The sequence below is a fragment of the Oryctolagus cuniculus genome, chromosome 1, assembly GCF_964237555.1.
Source record: "Oryctolagus cuniculus chromosome 1, mOryCun1.1, whole genome shotgun sequence".
NCBI classification, from domain to species: Eukaryota; Metazoa; Chordata; class Mammalia; order Lagomorpha; family Leporidae; genus Oryctolagus; species Oryctolagus cuniculus.
Window position 1 is genome coordinate 139589216 of NC_091432.1, and position 21514 is coordinate 139610729.

Consider the following 21514-nt stretch of genomic DNA (forward strand, 5'->3'; position numbering starts at 1 on the left):
ACTTTCAAATACAAAGATATGAAACTGAAAGATGTTTATTATGGTGAAAAAATGTTTTTTAAATTTTTATTTATTTTTGTTTGAAAGGTAGAGGCAGAGAGATTGGGACAGGGACAATAAGAGTGAGAGAGTAGAGTGTGTGCTTTTGTCCACTGGTTCACTTCCCAAATGTCCATAATAGCCAAGCAAGGCTGCATCAGGCCAAAGCCAGGAGCCCCGAGTTCAACCCAGGTCTCCTACATGACCAGGCAGGACCCCAAGCATCTGCGCCATCACCTGCTGTTTCTCAGTGTATTAGCAAGAAACTGGATTGGAAGGGAAGCAACCTGGACGTGAGCCAGGCACTCCAATATGTAATGTGGTGTTCCAAGCAGCAACTTAACTGCCGAGTGCAAGGCCCGCCCTTCCCCCCAATTTTGAAATCTATGTATTAGAGGACTTTAAAACGTTCATGGAAAATACGTGTTATGAAAAAACTATGCATGGACTTCAAAACTGTTTGTACCAACATAAACTTCTCTTAATTCCATGTACTTTCTGAAGTACCCTTGCACACTCCAGTGACTTAGTACAAATTTGCTAGAAATTAAATGGTGCCCAATCAGCCAGAGTAGATCAGACTAGGAATCCATATTACGAGAGAGAAGTCATTCAGCACACTCAATAATTTTTTCCCCATTAACGTAATTATTTCCTACTCAGTAAAAATGGAAGTGGCGTTTTAGCATGTCATTGACGGGACAAGATGGCCCTGGAACCTTTTAAGGACTATGAAAACAAGCACCAGCCCTTTATTTGCAAATTATCACACCTGAAAAGAACAGCTCAGCAAGTTTATGAGTAAACAAGTGTTCAGGGCAGCAGGGATAATCCCCAGGGGGCCTGCCGTGCATTTTAATAAGCCCCTTTTGTATACTCTGATCAGCTGAGCAGTCATCATAAATCTGCCTAGTCTCAGCATCTAAGGCGATCAAGGCGAAACAGTGCTTACCTGGGCACATGCGCATTACACACGGGCTTGCCCCCTCCCGCAGGATGAACAGCAGCTGCCAATGGGTCCACCTTTGTCTCTCCTCAGAAGTTTAGGACCGCGATTCAGGCTTCGATCTCCCAAACCAAAGAAGGACCATTTCAGGGAAGGTCCTGGGAGGAGGATGGCCACATGCAGTGGAGGAGGGGAACTCCTGAGGGAGGCACTTGGGCGGCGTGACAGCAAGGCGCAAGGGGCCCCAGAGGGCCCCAACACACCAGGGGCAGGTGCCGAATCCACCATGCCCAGGCTCAGAAGCAGTCCGGGCTGATAAAATGGCAGCTACATCAAGTTACTTGAGAGCGCGATACTGTTCTTCCTTTCTACACCCCCCGCCCCAAGCACGGCTGCAGAACCTCAGACACTGGAGAGCTCTGGCCTGGGTAGGCGGGCAGGCTGTGTCTGTCAGCAGAGGAGAAAGGGTTGCTGTGTGCCCCTCCTTCCCTTACAGAAACCACACGCAGTCGGCTGGCGGCGGGGAAACAGAGAGCAGTCTCCACGTTAGTCTGCACCCACCGTGCCAAGCACACCCATGGGCCAGCTGCACCATGTTCTTTCTTCCTTGTGAGTCAGCCTGGCCTTGGTTAGGCCAGGGGGTGGGCCAGTTGCTGGGAGGAGGTCCTGGAAGCACAACAGAACGCCACCTCCCGTGGACTTCACTGGCCCATCTCTGGCTGCACTAGTCCCTCACCTCCAATGCTGTATTCAATGCTGACACAAGCAGCATGGACCCGTTGTCCCTTCTCAAACCAACGTGCAATGGCTTACTCAGTTTAAAAAAATGGGGTAAAAGAAAAATTCCCAAGATTTTATTTTCCACTGATTTTATTTGTATCAGGTAGTTTTTCACTCAGAATATCTATCCAGCTCACTTTGCAGGTTGAGACGTATGTATCTGTTCATATGTATGTAATAACTTAGAAATCTTATTTGGTATAACTTCACATTTTTGGTATACAGAAATATTTTTATTTTCTTAATGCAGCACAGTAGACATACAATCAATATTATCCCCTAGAATGTGCAATATATAAATTATTCACATTTTAAAAATTAAGAACGGAAAATTTCATAAGCAGTAAATATTTAAAAATGTGTATCTATTTTTAATTTGTTTTTGACAATGTACACTACGAGCTTTATAAATCTGAATGGAGATGAAATAATACACATCAGGATGAAATACACATATGGGTCCATTCCAGACGCTTTGTACACGACACGAGTAACTCACTCTTCACTTTGGTCATTGAGATTCCATGTGCTGAGGCATAGAGTGGATCTGAAAGATACTTCCAGAGGTACATTTATTACAGTGGCATTTTCAGAACTTGTTTCTTCTATTCTCCTTTATAGCGAGGGGGCCTTTTCTCTTTAAAAGCAAGAAGTCCTTCAAGTCTGTCTTTCGTTGGAATGGTCTAAGAAAAACAAAATACATGACATATACCAAAGATGAAAAAAACAACAGTCAAGTTATCAAGCATTGCGTAAGAAAACTAGAAGCACATTCTAAAGTGTTGAAATCTATATTAGGAAACTAAATTGAACAATCTTATTCCAAATATGCTTTTCTCTCTATTTCAAATCTACTGAAAAACATGAAAAGATTTTGTTTTTCAGAGCAATTTAATTTTACAAAAAAGATGAGTGGAAAATAGAGTTCCCACACACGGCCTCCAGCCTTGCCATTTCCCCTGTTAGTAACATCTTGCATGTGTGTGGTACATTTGTTACAAGAGATGAACCAATACTGAAACATTATTAACTAAAATCAGTAGTTTCCATTAATGCTCACTCATTGTGGTCTGCGTCCTATGGGTTTCGACAGACAGATCATAACACACGTCCACCATCACAGCACCACATAGAACAGTCTCACTGCCCAAAATATCTCTTGTGCTCGACTTGTTCATCTCTGCCCCATCACTCAAAATTGTCTCTGTTTTGCCTTTTCCAGAATGTCGCTGACTTGGAACCATATGGTGCGCAGTCCTTTTAGAATGAACTCTTCACACACAACAACGTGCCTTAAAGTTTCCTTCACGTCAGTGCGTGGATTCACAGCTTGTATCTTATCACTGAGTTAATGTTCCACTGTATTGGTGCGCCACCATTTAGCCATCCACCTACAGGAGAACATCTTCATTGCTTCCACGTTTGGGCAACTGTGAATAAAACTTGGTGTGCAGGGTTTTTGTGTGGCCATGTTTTCAACTCATTTGGCTATGAACAGCAAGGAGCTCAACGGCTGGATCATGGGTGAGCGTGTGTTTTGCTTTCTAAGAAAACTGCCAAACCCTTCTCAAGTGGCGGAACCATCTGACATCCCCAGCAGCAACCATGGAGGGTTTCTGGAGCTCCACACCCTCGTCAGCACTTGGTCTGCAGCCTTTATCTCACTGCTGAACGTGTAGTTTCTCACCGAAATGTTTTTGACATCTTTTCAAATGATTACTTGCTATCTGTACAAGGGTACTACAGAAAGTTAATGGAGAATGGAATTAAAAACCATCCAAAAAGCCAATGCCAAACCCAATGTCACTGCAATTATCTCCTAGCTTCTATGAGTTTTATAGTTTTTAATTTTACATTTAGATTTATGACCCTTTTTGAGTTAAGTCTTTGGAAAATGTAAACTCAATGCCCAGACCATGTTTTCATATGTGGCTGTTCAGATGTTCCCTCACTATCTATCGTCAAGACTAACCTCTCTCTAATGACTTGAAGTTGCGACTTTGTCAACTATCAGTTGAGTCTACTGATGCGGAGTCTCTTCTTGGGCTCTCTACTCTGTCTGACTGGTCTCTTTGCCTTTTCTTTCACCACAATGACACTATCTTGATTTCTGTAGATTTACAGGAAGTCCTGAAGTCAGGCAGCATCAGTCCTCCAACTATGTTTTTCTGTACGACTGCACTGGTTGTTCTGATACTCAGAATTTTGACACAACTTTACAATCAGTTTGTCAATATCCACAAAATAACTTGTTGGGATTTTCACTGGGATTGTATTAAATCTGTGTGTCAAAATGGGAATAGCTGACTGTCTACCAAGGGACTCTTCCTATCCATAAACACTATAATAATAGGTTTCCACTTACTTAGTTCTTGTTTTTTTTTTTTTTTTCCACCAGAATTTTGTAGCTTTCCTCCTGTAGATCTTGTGCATATTTTGATAATTTACACTTAAGTTTTTGACTTTTTGCATGCTAATGAAAATGGTATCATACTTTTAATTTAAAAATTCAGGTCCTCATTGCTGACATACAGGGGAACAGCTGATTTTTTTTGTATTAACCTTGTATCATGTAATCTTCCTGTACTTGCTTATGAGATTTTTGGTTGATTTTTTTGGGACTTTCTACATAGATGATCACATCATACGTGAACCAATTTATTTTTTCCTTCTCAACCTGTGTACCTTAAACTTTTCTTTGTCTTACTGAATTGGCTAGGAATTCCAGTATGCTGTTTTTGAAAAGGCAGTGAGAAGAGACATCCTTGTACTTTGTTCCTAATCATTAAATGTTAGCAGATTTTTGCTAGGTGTTCTCATCAAGTTGAAGAAATCCCCCTCTATTCTTAGTTTGTGGAGAGTTTTTATCATGAATGAGTGTGGGAGTTTGTCGGATACTTTTTCTGGATCTATGAATATGATCATGCACTAGTTCTTCTTAAGTCTATTGATATAGGATAAATTGAATAGACTGATTTTCAAATACTGAACCAGCCTTGCATACGTGGAATAAATCCCACCTGGTTCTGGTATGCAATTCTTTACCTTGCTGGATTCAATTTGCTATTATTTTATTCAGAATTTTTGTGTCTATACACTGAAGAGACATCTACTTTGCAATGTCTTTCTCTCTTTTAGGTATTAGGATAATGAGGGCCTCAGAATGAACTGGGAAGTATTCCTTCTATTTTCTGGAAGTTGCAAAGGAGTGGTATTGCTATCATTTCTAATTTAAATGTTTGGTCCATTTCATCAGTGAGACTGTGTCTGGGACCCACTGTTTTGAAAGGCTATTAATTGCTGATTTTTTTTTAAATAAAAATAAGACTATTCAGAATATCTATTTCTCCTCGTGTGAGTTTTGAAAGATGCTGTGCTCTGAGAAAGTGGCTCTTGGGTGGCATCTGGACTAGCAGTTAGGCAGCCGCTTGGAATGTCTGCACCCCAGATTGCAGTGCCCGATTTGAGTCCCAGTTCCACTTCTGATTCCAGTCTCTGCTAATGCCCTGGAAGGCAGCAGAGGTTATGGCTCAACCAGCTGGGTCTTTGCCATCACGTGGGAGACCCAGAATGAACTCTGTTCCCAGCTTCGGCCTGGCCTAGCCCCAGTCATCACAAGCATTTGGGAGTAAACCAGCAAATGGGAGTTTTCTCTGCATTTCTAAAAAATTAAATAATTCAATTTTAAAAAGAAAGAAATGGCCCCTTTCATCCAGGTTATTAAATCTGTGGACACAAAGCTACTCATAATACGCTTTATTCTTTTAATGTTCATGGACCAGATACGACAGCTTCTCTCCTATTTCTGATACTATTAGTGATTTTTATTCTTCTCTCTTTTCCCTTGGTTAACTTGGTAAGGTCTGTACATTTTAAAGATCTTTACCAACCATCAGCCTTTGGTTTTGTTGATTTTTCTCTACTGTTTTCCTACTTTCAATTTCATTTCACTGATTCTTGCTGTAATGTTTATGATTTCTTTCCTTCAGCTTTCTCTGGATTTAATTGCCTCTTCCTTTTTATAGTTTTCCAAGAAATTGGAAGCTTACTGATTTTAGATCTTTCTTCTTTTCCAACATTTACACTCAGCACTACAAACTTCTCTCTAAACACTGTTTTTGAAACATCCCACAAATTTTGATTAAGTTGTATTTTCATTTTGTTTTGGCTCAAAATACTTCAAAATTCCTTGAGACTTTTTCTTTTGACACATAATATCCCACTTAATCTTCCAATAATGGGGTCTTTCCAGCTATCTTTCTTTTATTGATGTCTATGTTAATGTGCTTTCTGCTCTTTTGACATGGCGAGGCGGCGGTTTAGGACTAATGTGCTTTGAGGCTGTCCACTGCTAAACGCTTACAACTGATCTCACTCAGGACACGAGCTCATTAGTGACACACGTGATTTACACACAGAGACAAGGCACAGGGGAACACCCTGGACACTGCCTCTAACTCACAACTCCGCCATGGTTCGGGGAAGCTCACATAGTTTCAAACTCAGGAAAAGTAGGACAAAACTCTTTTGCTATTTTAGATGCCCTAAAACAAAGTTTTATCTTTCAGGAAAAAAAGGAAAACACCTTGTTCCTGTATAGAAAGACCTACTAATTTGTATAGAAAGAAAGAAAACGTAATTTCATTAGTGAATTCTCAGTGGGCAAGAAAGAAGGCTAGGAACTTCAAGAAAAGCCAGCGAGTCTCCCACACCCACACCGCGTGGCAGCCTCACACTCACTGGCTGCCCGGCCACCTCTCCACGCTGCAGTGAAGGCTGGCCTACCCCACGAAAGACAACGGAAGCCCAGAGGGACAGCTGAGCACAGATTTTATTTAGTTATTCCAAGAGCTTGGGAAATTCTGAAGCCCAGTGCCATCAGTCTGTGGAACTGAACTGTTTTAGCTGATAACAACAGAACAGCAGAAACACCGTGAGGCCCTCTGTCATGACTCTGGAATGGGCGAGAGGATAAGTCTGCTCACTGGTATCACGTAATTCACTCAAATGATACAGAGGGAACTACAAGACGCGAGGGTCCCTCAGAGAACCTGCGATGGTCTTACATACCTGAGCATAACAAGCTTCTTCTATGGCCAACCCCGTGATTAAATCAACCTAAGGAGAAAGCATGGTTCTTTTTAGAAAAGCGTAGCATTTGGAAATATACTATATTCAACATAAATTCAAATCGAATAACCCCATCTTCCCAAACCAGAACCCTTCCCCATGAAACAGCAGATTGGAAGCCGGACCAGCAGAGGAGACCTGGCTTCCTGGTTCAAGCCCTGACCTGCCCCCTGGGAGCTGTGCAACCTTGGCATAGTAATTTAACCTCTCTGCTTCCGAGATGCATTTCTGAACAAGGAGAAGGCTGCAGTTCCCACCAAATGCGGGTACTATCAGGGTGACACAGGCCTTTAAAAAGCATCCAACTGTCAGTATTGTTAGTGTTAAGTATTCACATGAACCAACCAAATACTTTGCAAACTTACAAAGCAGCATTTACTGCTCACAAACTCAATCTCTTTTCACTATTAGCACAGGAAGATATAGTAGTTTCTGTGTCTGCAAAGAAATATGTTTCTCCAAACTTCCCTAAATTCAACCAGAATTTAACACCTGGAGTTAAACATTCAAAAGAAATGGGTACCCACAGAGTCTCCCCTGGCTTCCTCCCCACAGCCTGTACTCCTTTGGAGTCGCCTCCCAGGGTAACCCCAGGACCCCCCACAGGTCCACCTTGTTCCTCTGTCTCTCTGCAGAATGTACTCAGGGACGTTAAAGGTGGAAGGAGCTGGACTCGGCTATGAGCTAGGAAGTCCTCCTTGAAAGTTTTCCGTAATATGATGGTGATGTTGAGAATACACATAACGTCTTTTTCTAAAAACTGCCAGCTGGTAAATCTACTACGTCAATGGCAAAAATACTAAGCATTTCTGGGGTAGGTATTGGTACAGCAGTTAAGATGTCACCTGGGACACCTGCATCCCATACCGGAATGCCTGGGTTTGAGTCTCTGCTCTGCTTCTGAGTCCAGCTTCCTGCCAACAGACATCCTGGGAGGCAGAAGGTGACTGTTCAAGCGCTTGGATCCCTGCCACCCCCGTGGGAGACTCAGACTGAGTTCCACGCGCCTGCCTTCAGCCTGAATCAGACCAGGCTATTATAGGCTTTTGGGGAGTGAACCATAAGATGGGAGAGCTCTGTTTCTCCCCCTCTCTATTTTTGCCTTTAAATAAAAGATATTAAATTTACAAACATAATAAGCACGCCATAAGCAGCAGGACATTGGTGAAATTATTTAATTCTGTGATTATCACACTAAATCAGCAATAATTACAAGCAGAATGAAATCAAAGATGTAGTTAGAAGGAACTTCAATAACTTTCAGTAACAGCGGCATTCAAATAGTTATATTTTAGAAGAAAGAAAAATCAAGTACATATCTGAATGTGGTTCATTTAAATTAAGTCTCCATTATCCACTTGAACAACAGATTTAAACATTAAGGAACTTACCTCCATCCCTTGATTAATTGCTAATTTTGCCACTCGCATTGCAACAGGTCCCTAAAATTCAAATTACAAAATACAGATTTTAATTAGTATTTACGCGAATAATGCCAAGCACCTCAGTAAAACCCATAAATTTCCACTGCTGGATCCACAACACAGGCAACAATGGTTGTGGGATATCAGATGGAACCTCTCTTTACTAAGCCTTTCAAGGTGTTAATTACACAGTGATTGTAATCACATTAGATTCCACACTATTCCATCATGTAGCAAACTCTAGATTCTCCAAGGTCAGCAGGTCAGTTGAGGGCTTCTCATTCTTCTTCAACGCTCCCTAAGAGCAGGGGAAAGTAAAGGAGGGACTCTGGCTCAGTCCCACACTGGTCAGGGGTCAGGACAGAAGTCTGGGCTGGAGACGAGGCTCCGGAGGTCCAGCGCCGCCCACTTCAGGCACGGGCTCTGTAGCTTTCCTGCATTAGCACTGACAGCTACCCACCACAAATGTGGATTCAGAAAGATGTGTACCCCAGGCAGTGCTCCCACCCCAAAAGCACAGTCTACGTGTCATTCAGGATGTGCACGGGGCATGGAGGGAAGAACTAGACTCCCTCTGCAGGAAGGAAACACTACAGCTTGCTATCAAAGCCAAACACCCACCAACTGCCCCAGAGAAAACCAGCGTCCCCCAGCCGGAATTTGGCTATTTGATCTCATTTTAAATGCCTAAAATATTGTTCATGGGTGAGGAATGTGATTCCAGTGGTGCATTCTGAATCAAATGTTCTTAATTAAAACACAAGGCAATTTCTAAATCACAGGTACAATAAGGGATTCTAACAAGTGAATGGAGAAGCTGATGAATGCATGAGCAACACCGTTTTCCCTGGGGGTTTCCGTCATCAAATTCGATCTGTGTAAATTCTCTTCCCGAGTCCTGTGCTCACAGATCTTCTCCGGAGGCGGTGGTTCTCCCAGGGTAGAGTACTTACACATGCAGGTGTGATCCTCTAAAGGGACCTGCATGTGTGGCGCACGCAGGCACCACGTCTTTCCCGAGAATCAAGCAAGTTCTTAAAGCCGCATGTTTCGCTTGTCCATTGTCATTGCCAACAGAGCCAAAAGAGGTGCCGTCAGATTAGCAGGCACACACAATTCCCACCCCCTTGTTAGGATGCACACGTGGGCTCTGCAGGATTCAACAGCCCCTGGTAGATGTCAGGCGGCCAGTCCAGAGACTCCACTTTGGATATCAAGGTTTAGAAAAGAAAGAAAAAAGGAAGGAAAGGAGGGAGGGAGGGAGGGAGGGAAAGAGAACACTGAAAATTTAAAATGCTGATAGAGACAGCACTTGATTTCATTAGTTTCCCCTTTGAAACGAAGTCGATGCCTCTTCTTCTACACGTCATTTTCTAGAGAAATGAAGCATATGAACACAGAAATCATGTAGAAATACTAACTTTACAGAAGCTTTCTCATCCCTTGGGAGAGTAACTATTCTGTAACAAGTAACAAAGGTAAAAATAAAGACTTCAGCTGAAGCTTCCCTCAGTGTCTTGTACATGTGGTTTTGCAGTCACACGTTTTGGTCATTCAACATCTCCCCTTACACATCTGTTGGGCCTAGAGAAGAATCAACTGTAACAACTACTGTTTTCACTACTGGATGAGAGGGGATGGAGGCATGCACAGGGCAGGGGTTGCTGGCCTAGGCTACTGCAGGTGGGACACAGCTGGCTGCCAGGCTGTGCCAGGCTGGTGCACCTGTGCTCGGGCCACACAACGTGGACAGTGGGTACCCACTGTGAAGGATCATAGGGAGTAAAACCCCCTCTGTGGCACTGTGAAGCAGGGGGCTGAACACACCTGTCAACAGTCCAGGGCAGCTGTGACTATCAGCATCATAATTATCCCGGGACATTTTACAAACACACCTTTACTTCAACTGAGATACTATTTGGTCATCGAGTGTTAAGCTATGGGATTTTACTAAACCAATACTTAGTTAAATTATTACTTCTGATACTGTCCCCTTTCATTAACTCTCACCTCCCTAATATTCTGGAGAGAAACATCAAACATATTGAGACTCTTTTCTTTTTTTGACAGGCAGAGTGGACAGTGAGAAAGAGAGACATAGAGAAAGGTCTTCCTTTTTCCGTTGGTTCATCCCCCAATGGCCGCTGCAGCCGGTGTGCTGCGGCCGGCACACTGCGCTGATCCGAAGCCAAGAGCTAGGTGCTTCCTCCTGGTCTCCCATGGGGTGCAGGGCCCAAGGACTTGGGCCATCCTCCACTGCCTTCCTGGACCACAGCAGAGAGCTGGACTGGAAGAGGAGCAACCGGGACAGAATCCAGTGCCCCAACTGGGACTAGAACCCGGTGTGCCGGCGCCGCAAGGCGGAGGATTAGCCTAGTGAGCCGTGGCGCCGGCCTGAGACTCTTTTTTTTTAAAGGCAGTAAAATATTTTTTTATTTGCTCTCTCTCCATCAATTCAACAAATACATCTGAACTTGCATTAAGTGTAAGCATAAGGCTGCTTTACCTTATGTAGGCAATAAGTTAAATATGAGCCTTACCCTAAAAACAAAAAGCGCCTAAGTTAATTAAGAAGGACCAGACTATTATGAATACCAGGAAGTGTGGTTTAGAAGCACATTCCACTGGGCTGGCGCTGTGGCACAATGGGTAAAGCCGCTGCCTGAGACTGTGACGCCCATATCCCACGGGCACCTGTTTATGTTGCAGCTGCTCCACTTCTGACCCCGCTCCCTGCAAATGGCCTGGAAAAGCAGTGGAAGATGGCTCAAGTGCTTGGGTCCTTACACCCATGTGGGAGACCTAGATGAAGCTCCTGGCTTCAGCCTAGCCCAGCCCCAGTCAATGTGGCAATCTGGAGGGTAAACCAGAAGATGGAAGATCTCTCTTTCTCTCTCTCTCTCTTACTCTTTCAAATAAATAATCTTTGTTTTAAAAGAGAAAGAAACAAACTCCGCAGTGCAACCCCATCTGCAATATTTTGGAGAGAAACTTCAAAACATTCCTAAAGGAAATCCATGGCCCCCACACCAGGCTCTGAGTCCTGTTTGCAGAAAGGGACCTGAGCTGGACAGAAAGCTATGTTGACTCCAGAAATGGTTAGGGAGCCACAAAACTTCAAACTCCATCAGGGACAAGGAGATGTCATTAACTGCTTATGGAGCAAAAGAGGCCTCTTCCTCTTACATGAAAACCTTCTAATGTGTGATTTCAGATAAAGCAATCTTTGAAAAACGTGTTTGCAAAAGTGACTGAAAGGGAAGCCCACCCACTGCTTCTCCCTACATCTCAGTGGGGCTTAGCTTAGAGTACACAGCTGGGGAGTGAAGGGAGATTTTTCAGAATTAAAATCAGGGTTAAATTCCTAATCTAAATTCTGAAAATCTTAATGCTAACCCAACACAGGATTCCCGGTTTTCCAGTTAGCACGCCTCCGCTTATCTGGAACCCAAGCCAAGGACATGTCAGGTGTGGGCCTCACACCCTGTGCTGCAGTCACGGGAAAGGAGTCGAGTACCTGAGGTAGAAACTCCCTCGCCAGGTCCAAGGCCTTCCTGTAGGCAGCATCGCCCTCCTGGTTCTGCTCCAGGACGTGGCTGATCAAGCCCACGGCCTTGGCTTCGTGGCCGTCAAGCACACGGGCGGAGAAGATGAGCTCCTTGGCCAGGGACATTCCGATGGCGCGGGGTAATCTCTGGGTGCCCCCTGGGGTAGAGGAGACAGAAAGGCGAGGACCTCTTTAGTAATTCAGTGTCATCCCTCTTTATCTGTGAAAGAAACCCGGGACGATCACATGTCAAAATTACTACCTGGAAAACTACTTCCAAACGCAACTTCTTAACTCGTGTATAAAATCACGCCAAGAAATACGTGAGAATGGTGCCGAGAAGGGTTTGCACTGCAGCTCCCCGCTCCGGAGCTGGGCATGCTGAGCCCGGCCTGCACCCCCGCCCCCAGCCCAGGTCAGTGACAACAGGCCAGCAGTGCTGAACACACAGCGCCGCCTCAGAGGGCCAGACCGGCAGTTCCACCAGGCTCTGCATGCTTCCTGCAGCTTAGACGGACTTTCTCAGTCCCGCTGACCCCCAAGAGCTTCTCCTCATCTGAAGCTGCTCTCACACAAACACACCCTCCTTCCGGGGGCTGGGGAAGAAGCCGCTCGCGGAGACGGAACACTGCGTCGGTTCTGACTTCCACTTGGCCCCTTACTACTGTGGGGACTCTGAGAGCCGATTGGCTCTCGGACTCCAGGGGAACACAGTGGTGTAGCAGCACGGTTTAGGATGAACTTAGGTCAGAGTAATCCTGTGTGTGGCTGACGTCTGCCTAGCTCACTGGATCCACGTAACCATTCACTCCAGTGCCTCCTACTAGGGATGAGGTCAGGCTCTCACTACACAGGGACAGACAAAAGCAGGTAACACAGGCCTAGCCTCCATCTCCACCAAGAAGAACAGGAAGTACCTGCAACTTTAGGATGTGTGTACAGATTCCTCAAATAGCTGCCAGGCGGCCCGGGGCACATGTGACGCAGAGGCAGAGGAGCAGGTAATGCCAAGTTGCAAGAAGAGAAAAAGCAAACCACAGCTGACCTTCCGCACACTTAAGTGGGCCCCGCCCCACAGAAGTTCCTAACGTAAGAGGAGGATCTAGGATTCCATCCAGCAATCAAACTCCAGCTGGAAGCGGGCAGCAGCTGCGCCTTTTAATTGCAGTGTCCTCTGCTTTGCCAGTCTCCACCTCCCTCTATTATCCAACACTTGAGCCGGATGGCTCTGATAACTTTTGTTTCCTTGAAGAGGAACGGGAAATCACTCTCTACTCACTCACTATGGAAAGTGTGTGTGTACAAAAGAGCATGAGTTTCAAGGCACACTTTCCTTCTGCAATGACACTCTGACAGATGCCTGACGTGGACGCACAGAGACCAAGACGCTATTACCAAGCAAACCATACTAACAACCAGGACCAGTATTTAGAAAATAAGGGTGATAAAAAGAAAAACAAAATGTCAATGAATTGGAAAAGGACTTCTATTTCCTTTTTTTTTTTTAAGATTGATTTATTTATTTGAAAGTCAGAGTTACATAGAGAGAGGAGAGGCAGAGAGAGAGAGAGAGAGAGAGAGAGAGAGAGAGAGGTCTTCTACCCGATGGTTCACTCCCCAGATAGCTGCAACAGCTGGAGCTGTGCCAATCCGAAGCCAGGAGCCAGGAGTTTCCTCTGGGTCTCCCACGTGAGTGCAGGGGCCCAAGGACTTGGGCCATCTTCCACTGCTTTCCCAGGTCATAGCAGAGAGCTGGATGGGAAGTGGAGCAGCCAGGACTAGAACCGGCACCCATATTCGATGTGGGCACTTCAGGCCAGGGCGTTAACCCACTGCACCACAGCGCCGGCCCCAAGGACTTATATTTCCAAAAGAGTGTTTTCAGATATAAAGGAATGAATGATGCTTCTGGACAATGGAGTTATTAGGGATTTAAATTGCCCAATTAGAGACAGAGAGACTCAGTGTTCACTTGATATGGCAGAAAACAGGTCTGAAAGGAAGGAGCCACTGAGATTTAAATTGTCCCGTAAACGACGTTGCTCAGAGTGGTGAGGACAGGCAGGACAGGCTGAGAACTCAGGGGCAAGGGCACGCTGTGCGGCAGGCCCCAGTCACGTATGGATTCTGGTGGCGGCTAACGCGCACACAGACGCAGGAACGCCAGGGCACGTCACAGAGTGTGGCGAATGCAATTCACAGGTACATTTACTTGAGTGCGAAGAAGTTTTACAATCCACACGTGGTTTCTTCGTAACACACATTTTCCACGAGCGTTCCGAAGCCCCCACACATGACCCAGATAAGCACGCTTACTGATGGAGCTGATGAGAACTTCGAGAAAACTGACTTCAGCGGAGGGATCTTTGCGTTCTGTGAAAGGCTTAATGCAGACTGGTCCAATCAACAAAGGCGACCTTCGTTATTAACAACTCTTGCATCTTTTATTGAGCTGAAACTCAACATTTTCCAAATCCATAAAATTTATTCCATTTATCCTATCATTCCTTTCATAGTATCAATCTCCAGGAACTAGGATTTGGGGGGGGGGGGAATCTTAACAAAGTAACATCCTGTAGGTAGAAACCAACACTATGGAACAGATCTACTCCCTTAAGCGAATTGCTTGCAGCTCACTGTTCCTAAACAGGATCCCGCACAAGTCCGCTGAGGGACCTGGTGTGGAAGTCACAGGCACAGTGCTGGAGAGAGCTTTCTAACCCACTGAACAGGGCATGTCATACAGGCTCAGCACCTAACACTGCATCCCAGCCTTGGCCTTTCAGCGACGCCACACGTCATCCACTTCCGAAAGTGCAGTCACACAGGCCTTATCTGTTTATAACTGGTTAGTTTTACTTAGGACCGTGGCCTCCAGGTTTACTCACAATGCAGCAGCTGTCAGAAATTCATTCCTTTCTAAGACCGAGTAATACTCCAACACAGAGACACACACACCCCCCCACACACATCCTGATCTATCCCTCTGGACACCTGGGCTGCTCCCACCCTTTGGCTCTTGTGTATGATGCTGCTGTGAGTGTGAATGCACACATACCTCCGTGTGCAGAAATCAAAGACTAAAGACTGACGGCCTACGCTCTCTTCTTACATTTATGGAGCTGAGGGTAACTCAACTGCCCCCGACCATCCTCAGGCATACAAAATTTATCATTTCAAATTTTATTAAGTGACATGCTCTGCTTAGTTTATCTTTTTCAGTAATGACAAAGCGACCAAAGGTTTTACAGATATAAGTTAACAGCGCAATATGACACAAAAAACTAAACATGACTCACAGGGAATCCAGGATTCTAACATATGTCATAGGAATAGCTATCCTAAAAAGAAAACTTTTAACACCAACATTTCTGCTCCGCTTTGAAAGTAACTACGCCGGAGTCGTGCCAAATTCTGGTGGTCCTATGGGCCCAAGAGGGTCTGGGGTTTACTCTGGGGAACAGGAAGCCACTGGGAAGAGAGCATCCTCTGACAAGTCATTCCCTAAGGAAGCCTCCTGGCCGCCCTCCTCCTACTGCACACAGCTTGGACAGGAGAGGGTCCTGCAGCTGTGGCCCAGGGGTGCAGAGGCTCCTCTCTGACGTGACGCCGCTGGACAGGCAGGCGCCCACGTCAGGTCTGACCGACTACATGCAATGTCCCAGCATGGAGGGCCCTGAATGGGTCCTGCCGGGCTCGTGGCAATGTAAGGACAGTGACAAGCAGGCTGTCTAGGACCCCAGGCTCCAGTGTGTCACCTGGGCTTCATTAAACATGAGTGACACAGTCACATAATGAGTAGTTTTCCTATCTCTTGATAAAACAGATTATCTGGTTTTTTAAAGTAATAGCATTAATTATTTATTAGTAAGTGCTAGGCCCTGTCCCAGGTGCTGAACACAGTGGCAGACCAGATAGACCACCTTGCAGGCTGGAGGGAAGAAAACAACTAGGAGACAAGAGAGCAGACAAACTGTGAGGCGTGTTTGGAGGGAGTTCCAGCAGGGAAAGGCTCTTAGCGCACCCTGGATGGCTCACTCAGGCCGGTGGTCAGGAAAAATAGGGGAGGCCAACACACAAACAGCACCCAGGCAGCCACAGGAATTAGGAAAACCATCCATGACAAGCTCAGCACAGTGAAGGCCCAAAGGTGGGACTGAGCGTGGCACAGTCAAGAGGAAGGAGGGCCCTGTGGCTACCCATGAGGGAGGGAGGGGTGGGACGTGAGCAGGGTCAGTTAGGGTAAGTGAGTTCATTTTACCCCAGCCAAGTGGTGCTGACACTGGAGAATCTTCCAGGGAAGACTTCCTCCATGGAAATAAGGACTCCAAGAATAAACTAATCTTCCTCCAGGATGATGTTACATTCACGTGATGCCTGGAGCCACAGCAGCCACCTTGTGGCCATGATGAATGGGCAAACTGAAGATGGCACAGCAGAGAGGTGTCACTAAACCATCAAATTTACCCACCCTGAAGATGCCTTGCCTTGTGGCTTTGGAATGTTACAGGGTATTTCTACTTTTTTAAAGACAGCTGAAATGGGATCTCCTGTTATTTATGCCCAAGAATGTCTGGAACTAGAGGTGGATTGAAGAAAGAGATCTGAACACGTATTTCACAAAGTGGAAAATCAAGCATCCTATTGAAATATAGTAGGATAAAATCCACTACACATTTGAGTATGTGGTTAAGAGCATGAGCTAGCATGGCTCTCTGTCCGCACCACCCCTCTTCACCTGACCCCAGCAGTTTCTAGCTGTTTGTGAGGCAGGCACAGAGCAGTCAGATAATTGAGAAGTTGCCAGACAAGTGCAGGGAGAGGAGGGAAGCTGAGCCCAAGCAGAAGCTGACACTGGCAGGCACTGCACACTGTCTAAAGCGCTTCGACAGCACGGAACTTATTTAGTCCTTACATTCCCGCCGCGCAGGGGTGGGGCAGGGGTTGGGGAGGTGGAGGGGCGTGCTGTTAAGATCATTTGCAAGGAAGTGGTTATCAGACAGGACCATGCCATCTGACCAGAGTGGGGAGGAAGTCAGGGTAAAGGAGAGAGATGACAGAGTAGGAACGTTCATGGACCCAGTAGTCACTGGGGTCTATGCAGAACTGGATGGTCAGGGCCCTGTGGAGTGAGATGCGGAAGCCCAAACCCGGAACGAGCGGCTGTGCCTGGCGGAGGCCGTGGGGCGACTGGGCTGACGTGGAAAGGAGACCCTTGCAGCTGTAGTCACAAATGGCTGCAATTCAATCCTGTGGCCAGGATGAGAGAATGTGGAGAGTGCTTATCAAGGCTTCTAGAATAACTTTCCTGTTTTAAACCTTGGTGAGTAGCAACCACCACGGGGTGAACAGAATTTGGCTCCCCAATTCACACACATGTTTAAACACCAAAGTCGGGAGCTAATGATGCTGAAGAGGGTGGAAGCGCAATCTAATTAGGGTGACTGACAGGTGGGCATGCCGGTCCCTGGAGGCTTGTCCTTAAAAGGTAGTTCTCACGAAAGGGTTGGTTATATCAGCTCCCCTCTCCGCTTCCTGTGGTCCTCCCTGTACCCGCACTGGCGTCTACTGCCCTCATCAGACAGCACACTAAATGGGCTGCCCATCTTGGACTGTGAACCTCCACAATCGTAAGCCTCGATTAACCTTCTTCCTTCTTAAGTAACCTCTCTAAGGTATTCAACTTGTAGTAATGAAAAGCTGACTAAAATAATGTATATGTGGATACTGGGAACCTAGCATTGTAAATGGGAAAAGTGATAAGGGTATTCTTAGCCTATCCAAAAGCTCTAATTTCCCTAGATAGATATTAATCAAAGAGCTGGGGGAAAAACCTCTTAAACTAAATGTAACAGTCTATAACAATCTCCGCACAATATTCACCATTCTGTATACCAAGTACCTAATTATTTAACATTTACTGAATTTATTAGGGGGATATGTGTATGCAGAAAACAAATATATCAGGAATGAATTATGTTTTCTTCCATATGCCATTAAACAGATGCTGTAAAAGCTATGCTAAAGATAATGAGGAATGCCAAGAATGACTAGCAAAACAAAGAATTCTAAAACTGTTTACTCCTCACATGCAAAGTATGGTGGCCTGGGGAGGAGAGGGAGGCGTGAGGCCCTGCAGATGCCTGAACGCAGGGTGAAGGGGGCCTTGTGCTGGGGCAGGGGTGGGTAGAACTTCACACACTGGAGCACTGAGCATCGTTCGTGCCTACACCAGCTCTGGCACTAAGATTCTGGATGTCGATAGCCCTGAACTAGCATTTGTAGTCACAGACAAAAGAGCAGAATGAAGATACGCAAAACGGGTGTCTCCGCTGCGTCTGCTTGTGACTTAGCAGTAATACAAAAGCAAGTTTGCACAAGTTTTCAAGTGGCTGATTCTTTGCCTTTACTTACTGGTTTTCAGAACCACAAAGTGGTTCACTAGCATCCTGCAAAGGAGACCAGTAAGTTCTCGTCTCCGGCCGTCACCATCAGCTTATAGATTCTAACCTATCTGATGCACGACAGTCCACCGCAGTTACTGTATCCTTTTTTTAATGTTCAAACCCCCTCCATTGGTCACTGGCAACTTCTCTGGAGCCCTTTCTGCCATGACTCAGATAAGTCTCTGACAACTTCTTGCTATCAGATAACACAATCTGCAACTCCTATACATTTCCTCACCAGGCAGACCTTGGTTCCTCTTAGTAGAGTTGTATTTCTAAAAGTTAACACTTCCATACCTATCATGATGCACATTCTGAATATTCTTTAAAATATCTGCACTGTTTTAAGATTTATTTGAAAATCAGAATTAAAGAGAGAGGGAGACACACACAGGGAGATTTTCCATCTGCTGGTTTACTCCCCAGATGGCTGCAACGGCCAAGGCTGGGCCAGGCTAAAGTCAGGAGCTTCATTTGGGTCTCCCTCATGGATGGCAGATGCCCAAACACTTGGGCCATCTTCTGCTGCTTTGCAGGGAGATGGATCACAAGTAGAGCAGCTGGGACACAAGCAAGCATCCATATGGGATGCTGGCGTCTCAGGCAGTAGAGGCTTTACCTACTAGGCTGCAATACCACCCACATGCACTAAGTTTAAGGCTTCTCTTTTCCAACAAAGGATGAGCATTAGCCAACAAACATGGAGACAGCCTCCTTGATAGCCACATCTCACTATGTAATGCCACCACATCATCAACCCTTTCATTGCCCATATGACCAAGTACAGACTAGATAACAAGATCTGCATTTTTTTTTTAAAGATTTGTTTATTTGAAAGAGTTACACAGAGAGAGAAGGGGAGGCAGAAAAAGAGAGAAGACTTCCATCTGCTGGTTTACTCCCCAGATGGCCACAATGGCCAGAGCTTCGCCGATCCGAAGCCAGGAGCCAGGAGCTTCCTCCAGGTCTCCCACGAGGGAGCAGGGGCCCAAGGATTTGGGCCATCTTTTACTGCCTTCCCAGGCCATAGCAGAGAGCAGGATTGGAAGTGGAGAAGCTAGGACTTGAACTAGCGCCCATATGGGATGCTGGCACTGCAGGTGGCAGCTTTACCTGCTACACCACAGCACCAGCCCAGAGAAAATGTTTTTAAAAGGGTAGGTAATTAGCAGTCACCACCAGAGATGGCAAAACTGATTTAATCATATAACAGTGCTTTCATGTTTATATGCTATTTGGATAGAATGAAAATACACTTGAAATGTCACGTCTGTTATTGATTTGCCCATCATTTAATCAAATATTTTGGGAAGACATCAAGGATCCTTTTCCCTAGATAACATTTTCCTGAGATTATATTACTTAAAATAAACATACTTGGAAGCAGTAACCTCTACCAGGAGAGGCCTAAGCACAGCCAGCTTTTGCCAGAGCAGACAAGTCAGAAAGCCATCCACTGTGCCCCCACCCCTGTGCTCTCCCTGTTGCCTCTTGGGTGTAAAGACCCTCAGTGCCTCGGGGGAGGGGCAGGCAGCAACCTTCCACTCCCCCCCCCAGCCCTTCTCCCAGGCCACAGCCAACCAGGGCCATCAATGCACAGGGCAAAGCAACACTAAACACAGACGCCATTTCTCCTTTTGTATGCTTAAGTGTATTAAACTAATTTAAAGCTGTATTTGACACAATTACAATGTAATATGTAAATAACTGACTATAACTTACAATGTTGGATTACAAGGTGTGTTAAAGATGGAATATGTTGAGGATTTTTTTTCCCTTGTCTTCATTTTGTTTTCTTTCATAGCTTCATGGAGACAGATGCCTCACTAATAAAGGACAACACAGCAAACTTCACGTCACACAGACGCTGCACTAAGGACATGTACGGACATGATTAGAAATGATCTCTGACTTCTAGAAGGAGATATCACTTTTGAATTACTTATATATTCCATCCTGTAAACAGAAAGCTCCATTGAAGGTTATTGCTTCCTTGAACTGAGAGAAGAAATACAACATCAGCTTTGATCATCATGCCCTTTGCAACTGATTCCTTGTGGAACTCGCTGTCAGAGGTTTTAAGCAAGAGCTTTCTGGATAGATCAGGGCTGGATGCTCACAAAACTGACTTCCTTTGCTCTCATAAAGAAAGCAGTAGGGTCAAAGGGGAGGAGCTATGTGGACAAGCACAGTTTGTTTACTGTCTTACAACAGAATGTGACTCAACCCTACAAAACCATAAAAATACTTATCCTTCAATTTGTGACCATTGTTTAAAGTGTTGTAATATTTTCTATTCCCTGAAGCTTTTAGCATGTTGCAAATCTATGAAAACACACACACACACAGAGTGAGAGAGACAGAGAGAGACAGGGAGAGAGAACATGTGAAGTTTTATCAGAGTAGAACCTATCTGAAAATACCAGGTTGAGTTCTAAGGGGCTTGTGCTAAAGACACATTTAGCTTTTAAAAACTTAGACTTTTAAAGACTGAGGCAGGGCAATAAAGCCTGAACACCAAATCTGTTTCCCCCGAGCAAATAGAACAGATTGGTAACAAATTAAACCATTTGTGATATAACTTTCACCAATATTTATTACAGAAAGCCTTTTCAACTATTATCTTACACACTGCTAGAAAAACAGATACACCAAAGTTTTATTCATTAAAAAGTTATTTTAGGGGGCCGGTGCTGTGGTATAGCAGGTAAAGCCTCCGCCTGCAGTGCCGGCATCCCATTGGCACCGGTTTGAATCCCTGCTGCTCCACTTCCAAACCAGCTCTCTGCTATGGCCTGGGAAAGCAGTGGAAGATGGCCCAAGTCCTTGGGCCCCTGCACACACGTGGGAGACCTGGAAGAAGCTCCTGGCTCCTGGCTTCAGATTGGCCCAGCTCTGTCTGTTGTGGCCATTTGAGGAGTGAATCAACAGATGGAAGATCTCTCTCTCTCTCTCTCTCTCTCTCTGCCTCTCTGTAACTCTGGCTTTCAAATAAAATAAGTAAGTTTTTTTAAAAAAGTTATTTTAAAATATTTTACATGTAATTTTTATAATAGTTGCTGAAACACTACTGTATCTTTTGAAAAATACATGGTGAAATACCAGCTGAATATAAAGTCTCACTTTCAAAAAAGCATTTTGAAAAGAGCCATTGTGTGGTATGCATCTGTCTATCTTGGGCCACTGGCATCCACCGACAGCA

At 45.2% G+C, this 21514-nt stretch overlaps 1 protein-coding gene across 5 annotated transcripts in view; it reads right to left on the reverse strand.

Moving 5' to 3' along the window:
- Positions 1-1837: 1837 nt before the first annotated feature.
- AUH (AU RNA binding methylglutaconyl-CoA hydratase) overlaps positions 1838-21514 on the reverse strand; it is a 163917-nt gene continuing 144240 nt past the window's right edge. For all 5 annotated transcript variants that reach the window (XM_017342355.3, XM_017342357.3, XM_070049404.1 and 2 more), the window contains 4 exons: positions 11837-12024; positions 8287-8337; positions 6836-6883; positions 1838-2448 (listed from right to left, as the gene is read on the reverse strand). In XM_017342355.3, the coding sequence (XP_017197844.2) occupies positions 2371-2448; positions 6836-6883; positions 8287-8337; positions 11837-12024 (365 nt within the window). In that variant the 3' untranslated portion in view covers positions 1838-2370. The remainder of the gene's footprint in view (positions 2449-6835; positions 6884-8286; positions 8338-11836; positions 12025-21514) is intronic.